Genomic DNA, 13,705 nt, shown 5'->3' with positions numbered 1-13,705 from the left:
CTATACTTTCTATGAGTATCATGGCAAATAATAAGAATACCTTGCATGATCACTCCAATAGCTTTAAAGCATTCTTACCAAACAAGTGATTTGATACTTTAGAAAATTCTTTAGTAGGCATTGAAATAGCAAGAGAAGACATGATATTAACTCCTGCTAACAAGAAAATTCAATCAGTAAACACAGTTTAAAAAATTCAAATTCCTGAGGAATTCAAATAAATATTTTGTTGTATTTCGTTTCATGTTCTTGTTCAAAAAAAGAGAAAGTTTTCACAAGTCTAGCTAATGAAATTGTCTTTACCTCTGTTAACTTTTCTTGATCATTAAAATTGCTAACTGTATTCAAATTGTATTTTTATTGTCAGAGGAACCAAAGAGATGTATACCAACTGACTCAAGATCAATTCCGGACAATAATTTTGGTACACTACCAGTTATTGTTGAAACACCACATATAGGAAAATAATTTGTATGAAGTTTTTCTCAAGTTCAGTCTTGTTTCTTTAAAAAAACAGGTATCCCTAAGTAAACTCACTGAAATCTGTAGAGAAACTTGGTGACTTATGCTTTCATCAACCATGGACTCTATTATGTTTTAGAGTGATTACATCATTTTCCCCAATATAGGAAGCAATTTTGGATCTATACATTAAGAACATTTTTGCTGGCATGCAACATCAAAAAAATTTGTAAGAGAATTAGAAATAACTTCTTTGTGCAGAGCACTGAGATTACTTCAAAGACGTAGTGATCATAATCTTAAGTTAATTAACTAGGGAAATGTATTATACATTGACAATATTAAAGTCTTGTGGATGTGAGTTCAGGCCATCAACCAGCTAAGTTTCTCAGTCTATTCAAATGTTTTCCTAGATGCTAACAAGTGTTCTTACCAGACTAAGAGACAATATGAATGACTACAATTCAGTTCTAGAAACAAGCCTCTCGTTCTAAGTTTATTTTTATTATCTTCATGGCTATCTTTATTAGGCTGTTTGAACCTGAGGAATAAAAGTCATGTTCTCCATCAGCTAAAACCGTATATGTATTACAGCACACTGAAGAGTACTAATTAAACTGAGGGAATGCCACAAATCAGTGTTTGTATCCTGAAGGCACACACACAGTTTTATAATGAGATAAGCACTAAATACTAATACAGTATTCCCCAATGCTTTCTCAGGATGTATAAAGCTGTTTTGTTTAAAGCAAAACAAGACTAAACACAGCAAATACGTTTGGGAAACACTGGGTAAACCAAATTTTTAATGTTTCAACATTTCAGCCTTGTAGGATTTCTCAGAGATTCTAGGTTCCTAACATGCCCTTATCCTATCAATATGGAACAGTTCAGGGAACATAACTTAGAAACCAGTTTTCTACTTTGTTATCATTACTGCTGTTCATATCAGGTATTATCATATGTTTGTTTCAATGAATAGTTTGATCTGTATGTTTGGACCCTCATACTCACCCTTTGTTCATTTTTTTCTCCTACCTACCTTAATTACAAGGTATGAACTGACAGAATTTTCCATTTTTGTGTAACCGATCTCATTACCATTTCTTCTCTTCCACACAGCCCCATTAGCCACTTTTAAGCTCAACACTGACCGCCAACACTGTCCCAGTCTCACTCATTTTTCCATACCATGATTAGAAATTAACCTTCAAATAGCCATGATGTATTCTTGCTCTCCATGTTATAATTATACAAACGTTCAATCTACTGTTGAGAAAGCCGTACTCTAAGTAACGAATCAGCCTTAGACGGCAGAAGAGGAAGTGAGAAGGGTCTGAATCCCTGTTTGGCACTGTGGAGCTGCCAGACCTAAACTGAGGACCCAAAGACTTCTTTCACATGGCATAAGAATAAGTAGGACAGAATTTATTCAGTTTCAAGTTGCTATTACTAGCAGCCAAATGCAATCCTGAACTCATACACTTGTTCACAGGGACACTTCTGCCAACATCTGAATAAACAGTCAACGATCCAAGAACAAGAGAACACCCAATGCTAGCTGCTTCTTTGTTCGTAATTCTCTAACTTGTTTTCAAGTTTCCTCCTTAAAATGTCTACGCTAATGACTTGATAATTGTGTATGACTTTTCAATGAAGTGTGAAGTGCTCGCAAAGCAAATTTACAAACGTCAAGTACAATTTGAGAATTATTGTGTCTTTTTTCTCTAAGAGGCAATTTTGCACTGGGATGTTTTTATATGCTAAAAGCATTAACAAAACATATGGACGATCTAATGACAGTCCTTCTGGAAAGGTTAGGAGACAGAAAATGTTCTGTAGCAAAAACTCAATGACCTGTACCCAACTCTCTTTCAATATGGCAGCCAGAGAGAACAGGCAGACAATGAGGAGAATGACTTCTTTATTTCCTCTTAGAAACTCTGCTCTGAATCTAAGCACGTTCACTTTTAAACTCTCAATAAACCAAGAAGGCAGGAGGAGGTGATAAGAAAAAATGGAGGATCTGACCTTACTGTTTTAAAAATATTTTATTGTTATATAGTTTTTGCAACTTGTTTTGTTTTTGCTTTTGCCTTGTTTTTTAAAGTATATCTCACAGAGATTTTTGAATCTATATATTAAGAGTGTTCTTATCCTTTCTCTGTGTTAGTATTTAATTATGTAAATAACAACTTTTTTTTTTATTTATCCTATTAGATGGACATGTAGCCGGAACCTATATTTAAAACTAATACTTGCTTCTAACAAAACAAGGACTAATTTCAGAGTGCTCTCAGTAAATTAGTACAATATTTTTCAATGAAAAGAAATTTTTTTAAGATGTTTTATTTGAAACAATATTTACTTATAGTAATAAATGTATATGTTCTGCAGGGAAATCAGAATCAGTAAACCTCTCAACGCCTCAGAGGATGGAGTTGTGAGGGCAGGGAAGCAGCATGAATGACCCATGATGTGGGGGACAGTGGATGGAGAGGGTGGTACAGACCCTAAAAAGCAAGTTAGTGAAAAATTAACAACTGAAAAATTATCCTGGACCGATCCCAAGGCCATTTGCCTTGCCTGCTAATGGTTTTTAAGTTTTTGAGAATCTGACCTTTCAAAAATGCCTTCTGTGGGGGAAAAACCAGTATCATCATCCAGTGAGTGCTTTCCACTTTAAGCCCAGCTCAACCTCAACAGATGCCAAATATATCTGCCCCAAGAAAACTGAGAAGATATTTAAGATATTACCTTGAATATATTCTCAAGGACTCAAGTCAACTAATGAAACCTCAAGATTTTTTTTCCCCAGAGTCAAAATATTGTAACTAAAATCTTAATTAGCACTTATTACAATTAGTAATATTAGTTGTAGATCAATTTTTAATGTTGATTTTATGTGTTGTATATACTTCATATATGGAAGCATTTATTTTAAAAAGGGTCATTTTTTAAATCTATAAGAAAATCAGAGCATATTTTAACAATTTTAAAATATTATCAAACCTCACCTTACTGATAGGAAAAAAAATCTGGAAGAAAAATTAATCTAAACCATAAAGAAACACTAGTCAAAACTCCTCCCCACATAGGAATCTCCTCTACACTGATCCAATCCAAACTTGGGCATGATGGTAGAAATCCATCATAAAAGGTAAGCCTTTCCATTATTGAAAAGCACTATTTTACAAAGTCTCCAGTTGTTCTGAGCTAAAACCTGTACTCACTGTTCCCAATTCTGCACTGTGAAAATACCTGAGCTTCTGCTCTCTCAATGATCTTCACAAACCTTCAGAGAGTTGAAGATGGCTTTGATATCAATACCCATGCCATCCCCTCTCATCCCCAGTCCTCTGATTATTCATATATGTCAAGGTTGCAAGGTTCTTCTACTTCCTGGCTATCTTCTAGGCTGATTTTTTTTTGGTCAAAGTCCCTTTAAAAAAACAATGAATGAGGTATCTGAGAACAACCGGATATGAAACAGGAAATTAAGCTGCTATACAATGAAATGTGGCTCTTTATCTCCCTGGATTATAGCTACAATTCATTACCTATTACCTTGGTCAGGAAGGTATAACTCAATTACCACACTATATGTTAAGAGAAAACCATCAGTTTTATAATAATGTTTTAGTACTCCACCTGCAGACCACTGCAATAAAAAGTTAGAACGGCTAGTACAACATCAACAGAGTTCTTGAAAAATGCTTTGAAAATTGATGCTGTTTCTCTAGAGCAATACTTATAACGCTTATCATTAGTAATATGGTCAGAGGTACCTTAACAACTTCATCAAAGATATAAGCCTGTGACCCAACATTTTTAAAGATTTTGTTTTATAATCATTTTTCAATAATTATATTACCTGGTACCATAATCCACCACCACCCAATCTTTTGCAGTTCCTGTGATCGCATCATGATGCTGAAACAGCCCCAAATTTCTTCTGGCTTCTGTCAGTGCCATGTAATGGGATGATGAAAGAAATTTACTTATCTTGTATTTCTGAGCTTGTTTCAGGGCGAAATAGTAAAGAATTTCAGCAGCCCTAGTTGCACAAAACAGTCATTAATTCTTATTTCAAAACAAATATTGACTTTTTAAAACATGTGGTACTAATACATTTTCAAATGTGGTTTTTCAAAAACCCACAATTTCAGTATAATTTATTTAAAAAAGATACTGATAATAAACATTTCTATAAAACCATCAAGGTATCCATCCATCTAGTGAATCTAAACTATCGATTATCAGAGAACATCATGTCTAAATTGATACAAAGGGCCCTTGTTCTAGATGTTCTTGGAAAGAAGCCAGTATCCACCAGCAGCATGATAGGTTTAACTTATGTACAACATAATGAAAAAAAATCTCAACACAGCAGTGAGAAGTGGTTAACGGTTTCTGTCCTTTCTTATCTCCGAGATCAGCAAAGACACAAACCATGGACTTCATCATCAGTTCACTCTCACATACGTACATTAAAGAAGAGATGGTGTGGAGATACATGGTCACATGAGTGGGGGAGATAACAGTAAAGGAGAGGCAGAAAAATGATGGCTTGACAACTCAGTGACAATAGCTAGTGTAGGTGTTGAATGATAACATTCAACAACTATAGAGAATTTAACAATATAAACTGAAAGATGATAAAACACATGCTATCTTTTCTCATTTATTTTAAAGAATAAAGCACTTGAGCTTAAGAACAGTTTTTGAGCAAGAATACAGGATGTATCATTTTCACTTTTTTTTTCCATCAGAGGATATGGTTCAAGATAGGCTTCAAAAGAACTTCATTGAAAGGAGATATGGCTTGATAAAATAAAAAATGTAGTAAGATTCTTTATGCCAAACATATTAAAATGATGAAGAGAAAATAAGGGCAATATAAAAAATGTATCAAGACATAAGGAAAAAGAAATGTGAAGTACTTAAAAAAAAGAATTTCTTTAAATTTTGAAATAAAGGATATTAAATAATCTCCACTTTTAAATTCTAACCCTTCTAAAATTCATGGCATGAGAAACACTAAATTTGAATGAAAGTAACTGTATATATGTTCATATATGTCCATAGCACATATTCCTGGTTTTGAAAAGAATACATGCATATGACATCCCAAAATGTAAAAATGGGATTTAAAAATTATTTTCTTCTTTATACTCTTCTATTTTATCCGTATTTTTTACAAATAAGCTATAAGATGAAGTATCAATTAAAAGACAATTTTATTTTCAAATAAGTTAACTACATTTTGAAATTCACAATTATATGTTTTATTATTGTTTTATTTTAAAGCAGAATTTTCAGAATATATTACCAGCCCTAAGTACTTTAGTTTAAATATGCTCAATAAATTGAGTCCACATTTCATAATTTTTCATCACTAAAAAATAGTTGACACTTGCAAAAAATGTAGTGGGCCAATAGAAATCTTTGTATTTCTTAGTACTTTCTCTGTTTTTATCAGGTTTAGAATAACATAATAGATAATATTCTATCGGATACGAATATATAAGTTCCTCTAATATAGAAATACAATTTTATTACAAATACAGTAATATGTATTCACTTTTCACATTTCTGAGTATCCCAGAAAACAAAGATCAGGCTTTTGAAATAATGATAATGACACTTATGGTAACAGTAAAAATAGTAAAAACACACTGTTAAACCAAAGTACAACTCTTGAAAAAACTCATGATTTTTATATCAAGGCTTTCCAAAATGTACTGTTTCTACCAGTATATAGAAGAATGTAGGTATGACATTACTTCTTAATACTGAGATTCATGAAATTAATCAACATGAATTCATGATCTGAACTAAGTTGAAAGTGAACAAACAGGAAAATCAATTAACATCCAGGCTACACACACATACACACAGAGCCTCAGGAGTCCCTGAGGTGGTTAATCTTTACCAAAAAACAAGACTGAGTCACTTAGTACTACGCTCCTCACTATGAAAGCTGCTAGCCACGTGGTTATTTGCATTTAAATTAATTAAAATTAAATGAAATTAGGAGTTCATTTCCTTGGGCACTCTGGTCACATTTCAAGTGCTCAACAGTTACACACAGCTAGTGGCTACATACTAAACAGTGCAGAACATAGAATATTTCTCTCACTGCAGAAAGTTCTGCTGGACACTGACGAAAAGCTCTACTGGATAAGGCTGCTTAGATGATTTTTATTTTCTACAAACTCTTCTGCCTTCTCCATGTGGTATGCTCCATGTCAGTATACTTTTTTAGTCTATCACTCTGTCTCCATCAGTTCTCATCTCTTTCAAGTTTTGCTCTTCTAAGCAGAAAATCATACCTACAGAAATATATTTCTAATAAATAAGAACTGAGGGGACCCTGGGTGGTTCAGTCGGTTAAGCGTCCAACTTCAGCTCAGGTCATGATCTCACATTTCGTGGGTTCGAGCCCCACATTGGGCTCTGTGCTGACAGCTAGCTAAGAGCCTGGAGCCTGTTTCAGATTCTGTGTTTCCCTTTCTCTCTGACCCTCCCTTACTCACGTTGTCTCCCTCTCTCTCCCTCAGAAATAAATTAAAAAAAAAAAAAAAAGCATTTTAAAAAAATAAATAAGAACTGAGATGGAGCCTCTAAAGTTTTCCTACATATTGTAAAATACATCAGTTTTAGATTATGTACTTTGAGGCCCAAATTTTGGCCACTTAGAGGGCCCTATTTGTTCCTTTTGACCCTGGCTCTGATTATTGACCTGCACACACACATGATGATGCCAATGAATATTATTGTGTTGTGCAAACAATACAGGTAATTAATCAGAAACATATGAAAACATAAAATATAGAAGAAAATCTAATTACATAAACTGCTTTTCCTTCCAGAACAAAAACCCATGTAATAATTTGATTATGCTTTGGAGACATATCTCTGATTACATTTAAATTTTGCAATTACATTAAACACATCCTAACACTGCATAAATGTCGTATATTACGCAAAACTCTACAAAAAGGCTATGATAACATAAAAGAGGTGAATAATTAGCATAGCTATCTAAACTTAAGTTTACCTTAAATGGGATTCCAATATCCTATCCATTCGTTTGTAAAAGGGTCTGGATGTAAAGTAGCCACTCCAGTAATGATCGTCTCGGTCAGCATAAGTGAAAAAGTCTCCACTTAGAACAGGGAACAGTGATTGGCTATTCTTTCTACTGGTTACATCTTCTTTATCCAGTGCATCGAAGTAATCCGATAAAGTTCCAAACTGTATCTAATGAAAAAAAGTTACACTTCAGTTATTCATCTCTACCTTACAATTACATCTAGCACTGAAAGGAACAGTTAATAATAAATATTAAAGACGTGCTTCCAAGTTACAATGAAAATCTAGCTCAGATTTTAGAAAACTCAAAAGCAGGGGGGAAAATACACTGTGACTCTTTTACTTGCATCTTGTCCCAAATTAAACTAAAATAAAATGTATGTACCTAAAGGGTTAGAAGAGCTACTTAGATATACAAATATGGGAATCTAATTAACTCCTTACAAATCTCCAGAACTGCAAAATGTGCAAGGGTTGGGGCACAGAATAATTCAGAGATGAATGAAAGCTGGAAGGTAGCAGAAAAAATAAAACAATTTATTTACATATATTTAGCCACAACATTTTAAGCAAAATGTTCTAGAAGTCTGGTGTAACAGTTTTGTTAACCATTAAGCATTTTCATATGTCTTATGCACATACACTCTCCTGGCCTCCCCATGCCCCTAGTTTGAGCTCTTTTAAGGGAAACTTTAAGAACAGTAGCTCATTTAGGAAAAAAAAAAATGGCCTTTGTCTACCAGCAGGTAACACTGAATAGAAGTAAAACACAAAAAGTGACAAGAACTGCAAGGCTCACTGCTCAAACGAAAAGGTCTTTTGAGAAATGATTTAAATTACCAGAACATAAATCCATTCTTAAGAGCCCAAGCTATTCTATAAATCAAAGGAAAAAAGAAGCATTATACCAGACTATGTACACAGATATTAAAAGGCAGGGTTTTCAGAAATAAACAGAACTTAATAGGGAATGTATTTCTTTGAGTAACAGTAAGGTGTTAATTTTGTTGTTTCCTACCTCGCACACAAAGAGAGAGAGAGAGAGAGAGAGCGAGAGAGAGGTACTGAAAGCCATTTTAACTCAGTGTGGCAGAAAAATAATTAAGAGTAGTTAAATAGTGGGTAGCACTCTAGCAGAGTGGTTAAGAACAGCACAGAACCTGGATCCAGACGGTATGGGTTTGAATTCCATCTCAACCACTTACCTAAGTGGTTCTGAGTAAAATGCTTAGAAATACAACTAGAAAATAATGGTGTAAGTTTTACCTATTACTTTTTTGTTGCCAAAGCAAATTTCAACTGGAAACACAATGATTTAGTAAGACAAAAATAAGTTATCAAAATGTAACTGTGACACAATAAATTTTATAACAGCAAAATAGATGATTTTAAATATTTTAATAAATATTAAATATTTTAATATTTTAAAATTATTTACAAATTTTTAAAATATTTTAATTAATATTTGGTATTAACCAAGATGCAAATACACTCTTCTTGGCAATTTCCCAGGTCAAAGTTTATGTAAGTGGTCTGGTGGGCTTTCTCACAAACTTAATTTAATCTCAAAGGACTGAGATATCATCCTTTATCTTTGCTAATGTAGTTTCAAAGAAATTATTTAAGAGTAAGTTTTTTTGTGTGTTTTTTTCCATAGCCTCTTGGTAGTTCAAATATAGTACATATTTGGTATACCTAAACAAATAACCAAAAAAATAGTAAATGTTTCTTACATTAAAAGGCAAAAACTTATATCTTAAATATAGATTTAATATTAAAGATAATCAAATTCCTCTAGCAGGACAATATACAGGAAAAGTTACATATATTGTTAAATAAGTGATGATCAATGGCAAACTGACTTTCTTGGATAGTACAATGTCAAGTTTTTAGCCATCTAAATTCAATAACTTACTTTTGTTTTCCTTTCACTAAAACAAAGTAATAATAAATGTAAGCTTCCAACTTAGACAAAATAACTTCAAACATCCTACAGAGAAGACATGTAACTGAATAAGCCACAGAGAGAGAAAAAAAACTGTTTGAAAGGAATCTCAGGGCAAACAAAGCAGCCAACACTGAATGACACAAATTCTTGAAAGAAAGGAAATGTAGGAAGGTTACTGGGTACAAGGTTAACATGCAAAAGTCAATTACCTTTTTTATATATGGAATATACCACGTTCATGGATGGCCTAATACTTGTAAAGAAGTTAACTGTACTCAAATTGATCTATGGGTTCAAAGCAATCCCAATCAAAATCCCAACTCATTTTTGTTTTTTGGAAGAAATGTAAAGGTTGATCCTAAGTCTATATAGAACTACAGAGAATAACCACTACAGTCTGGAGAAGGAAAACAAAATTAGAAGACTTATGCTATCAGACATTAAGATCTATTCTAAAACTATGGTAATTAAGACAGTATGAGATGAGTCAGACAGACAAAATTGAATACAGTCTATACAAGATCCAAACAAATTTAGTTTCATTCATAATTAATGACAAAGATGACGCTACAATGTAGTGGGCAAACTGGTCTTTTCAATATATAGTGGTATATGTTTATATGTACAAAAATGCACTTTGATCTCCATCCTTATAAAATTCATAAAAAATCAATTCCAAACACATTACAGAACTAAATGTTGAAGATAAAGCAATAAAACTTCTGGAGGACAGCTTCATAAGAAATGTATTTTCATGACCATGAGGTATAAACAAAAATTTCTTAAGCAGGCCACAACAAGCACTTACCATAAAGGAAAATACTATTATATTACATTTAATTACAATGAAGAATTTCTGTTTATCAAAAGACAGCAATAAGATAAAAAATAGGCTTACATAGTGGGAGACAATATTTGCATAACCTTCATCTGGAAAAAAAAAAAAAAGACTCAAACCAAAACATATAAAAGAACTATAAACTGTACAAAAATACAGACAGCCCAATTTACGGAAAAGTGATTAAAAGACTTAAATAGGCACTTCACAAAGGGTACTTTATGAAAAGAGGCTCAACCTCAGAACTACCAGGGAAATACAAAATAAAACAACCACATAAAAAATAACAATCACATAAAAAACAATCTATCATAAAAAATAAAAATGAAAAATCCATCCTAACAATACAAAGTCTGAACTGAAATAGTCATAAAATGCAACAATCAGCGCAATCTATTTTGGAATACTATTTGGCAATATCTACTGAGGTTGAACATGTACATACCCAATGACCAAAAACTTCCATCTCATGTTATACCCACATAAACTCACACATATGTATATCAAAGCATGAACAAAATACTCAAAATGGCTTTATCTGTAATAGACAAAAATTGGCAACAACCCAAATATCCATCAACAATACAATGGACAAATCATGGCATATTTATCAAATGGAAACTAGAGATATTATACAGGAATAAAAGTGAATATGCTGCTACATGCAACAATATGCAGGAATGTGGCAAACGTATCAGGGAGCCAGGAAATCCAGACACAAAATAACAGATACTTAGTATTTCTTCATAATGACATTTAAAAAGAAACAAAACTAATCATGACGACAGAAGGGAAAATAAGCTTACTTTTGTAAGAGTTGGCAATGATTTGAAGGACATTTAAGGGGCTCTTCTGGATGCTATAAATGTTCTCTGTCTTAAACTAGATGGTGGTTACATGGGATTTTTTTTAACTTGAAAAAATTTCCTATAGATTTATGGGTCTGTGCATGTCTCCTATGTATGTGACACTCCAATTTTTAAAGTTACTTTAAAAATTGCCCAAGTGAACAGAGGAGGAAATGGGTAAAATACTAAAATCAGGATTAATTCTTCAGAATCAGATGGTAGATCCTTTTGTGAACCACAAGAACATTCACTAGGAAGATGTATTTAGGAATAAAATACCCATATACGTATGCCATCCCTTAATCAAGTGTTCATTTTTGTATGAACTTGGTCTTTTAGGAGATCCTTGAGAGGATTTAAACACAGACCCAATGCACAGAGTTCATAATTTGGTAGAAATTCAGTTGTAAATATCTTGAATACACTTGATATCTTAAGTTTATCTATTTGATGTTATTTAAATTTACTTAATAAACTTGAATTCTCACTACACAGCATGTAGCCTATCATGAGCTTTCTAATCTCAACAGTAACATTCCTAACAGAAGTGTCTCAGCCCTATGAAAGAAAAAGAGAAAACAGGAATAGTATTAACAAAAGAACAATAGGAGAACTCATTAAAAAGTGTATTATGCTGGGGCTCCTGGGTGGCTCAGTGGGTTAAGCTTCTGACTTCAGCTCAGGTCATGATCTCAGTTTGTGAGTTTGAGCCCCACGTCGGGCTCTGTGCTGACAACTCAAATTCTGTATCTTCCTCTCTCTCTTTCATTCTCCTGCACTCACACTATGTTTCTCAAATATGAATAAATATTTTTTTTAAATTTTTAAATAAATAAGGAGTGTATTATGTTAAAAGAGATTGTATATTTTGCCTGAATTCTAGGTTAGTTTGATTTATAAGTCAGATTTTTAAAATTTAAATCCAAGTTAGTTAACATATTTCTGAAATGATTTCAGAAATAAAATTTAGTGATGCATCACTTATATATAACATATAAGGCAGATTTTTAAAAACACTATACTAACTTTCACTATCCATTTAAAATATTCATAAATTCTTATCACAGAGAAAAATCTAAACTTAGGAAATTAAAAAGCTCATGATAGGCCACATTTTCTTCCTTTCTACAGTATTTTCACAGATATTCTATCTCACGGGTTAGTGTATGAATATAATAAATACACTGGGTAACTTTCTTCCAGAGGGTCTCCTCTATCACTCTTGTTTGAAGGGTGATTCACGAAACATCTGCTAAAAAATGTTTTTATGGGATCAGGAAAATGTGAATCTATCTGGATATATATTACTGAATTATTTTTTTGATGTAATAATGGCATTATGATTACATTTTTAAATAGTCCTTATCATTTAGAGACATATACTGAAATAGTTACAGATGAAACCACATGACATCTAAGATTTCCTCCAAAATCATCTGGGGGAGAAGGCAGAGAGGACAGTGAGGCACAGGTGAAGCTCAAGAGAGTGACCCATCATTTTTTTTTTAATATTTTATTTATTTTTGAGAGAGAGATAGAGACAGCATGAGCAGGGGAGGATCAGAGAGAGAGGGAGGCACAGAATCCAAAACAGGCTCCAGGCTCCGAGCTAGCTGTCAGCACAGAACCCGATGCGGGGCTCGAACCCACGAACCGTGAGATCATGACCTGAGCCAAAGTCGGACGCTCAACCGACTGAGCCCCCCAGGCGCCCCAAGAGTGACCCATCATTTGACGAATGTAGTAGCTGAGTCATAGATAATGGGAGGCTGAGGTGGGGTGCGGTGGTGGTGATACTTGAGGTATTCTCAAAACTTTAGGGTACATTTCAAATTTTCCACAAGGGGTAAAAAAAAGAGTAAGAACTACAGGCAAATGATTGATTTTGGAAGACTTCTCGTCTAAGAAAAATGCTAGTGTATTCTCTGGACACAAGACATGCATTTGCAAAATTCATGACATGTTCATCTGCATCTGCCAGTCACACTACTAAATCACAAGGACGCCACTGTCAGAGAGAAATAGTTTTCAGTGCTGGTAGAAAAACAGGACATCACTGAAAAATGAACATCACACCTTACATGTCTATAACCACATAAAAGTCATGCCTTTTTAATTCTACAGAAATGGGAAGAAAGGGACAACTTTAGAAATGTAACTATAATAATAGAGAATTCTCTTTAAGAACAACAGTGTTACATAAGGACTACATATTCTAGGAAATATTGGGACACGGGGCAAAGAAACTATGGCAATTGTGTTTTAGCCTCACTTAATAATGAAGCCTCAACTTCAAGTGCACTTTTATAATTAAATATTTTCTCATTACCTTAACATTATACTCAGGATGAGAATTCATATAATCAAAAAGTAGCTGATAATTCTTAAACTGATGATCCCATTCTGTGCGCTCACAGTAACGAAAATCATCTCCCAGTGGAGCCAGGAGAACTGTGGTACGGAAGAGTTTTGACTTTTTTCGGTACTGGTCGAGAAGCATCTCAGCTCTAT

General features: G+C 33.4%; 1 protein-coding gene across 1 annotated transcript in view; it reads right to left on the bottom strand.

The window, feature by feature from the left end:
- Positions 1-13,705, bottom strand: part of MAN2A1 (mannosidase alpha class 2A member 1) — a 166,056-nt gene that overhangs the window by 82,086 nt on the left and 70,265 nt on the right. The window contains exons 8-10 of the mRNA XM_077757165.1: positions 13,524-13,701; positions 7,526-7,728; positions 4,337-4,519 (exon numbers count right to left, since the gene is read on the bottom strand). Of these exons, the coding sequence (XP_077613291.1) occupies positions 4,337-4,519; positions 7,526-7,728; positions 13,524-13,701 (564 nt within the window). The remainder of the gene's footprint in view (positions 1-4,336; positions 4,520-7,525; positions 7,729-13,523; positions 13,702-13,705) is intronic.

The sequence above is a fragment of the Crocuta crocuta genome, unplaced genomic scaffold, assembly GCF_008692635.1.
Source record: "Crocuta crocuta isolate KB4526 unplaced genomic scaffold, BGI_CrCroc_1.0 scaffold131, whole genome shotgun sequence".
NCBI classification, from domain to species: Eukaryota; Metazoa; Chordata; class Mammalia; order Carnivora; family Hyaenidae; genus Crocuta; species Crocuta crocuta.
This window is presented reverse-complemented; position numbering and strand designations above follow the sequence as displayed.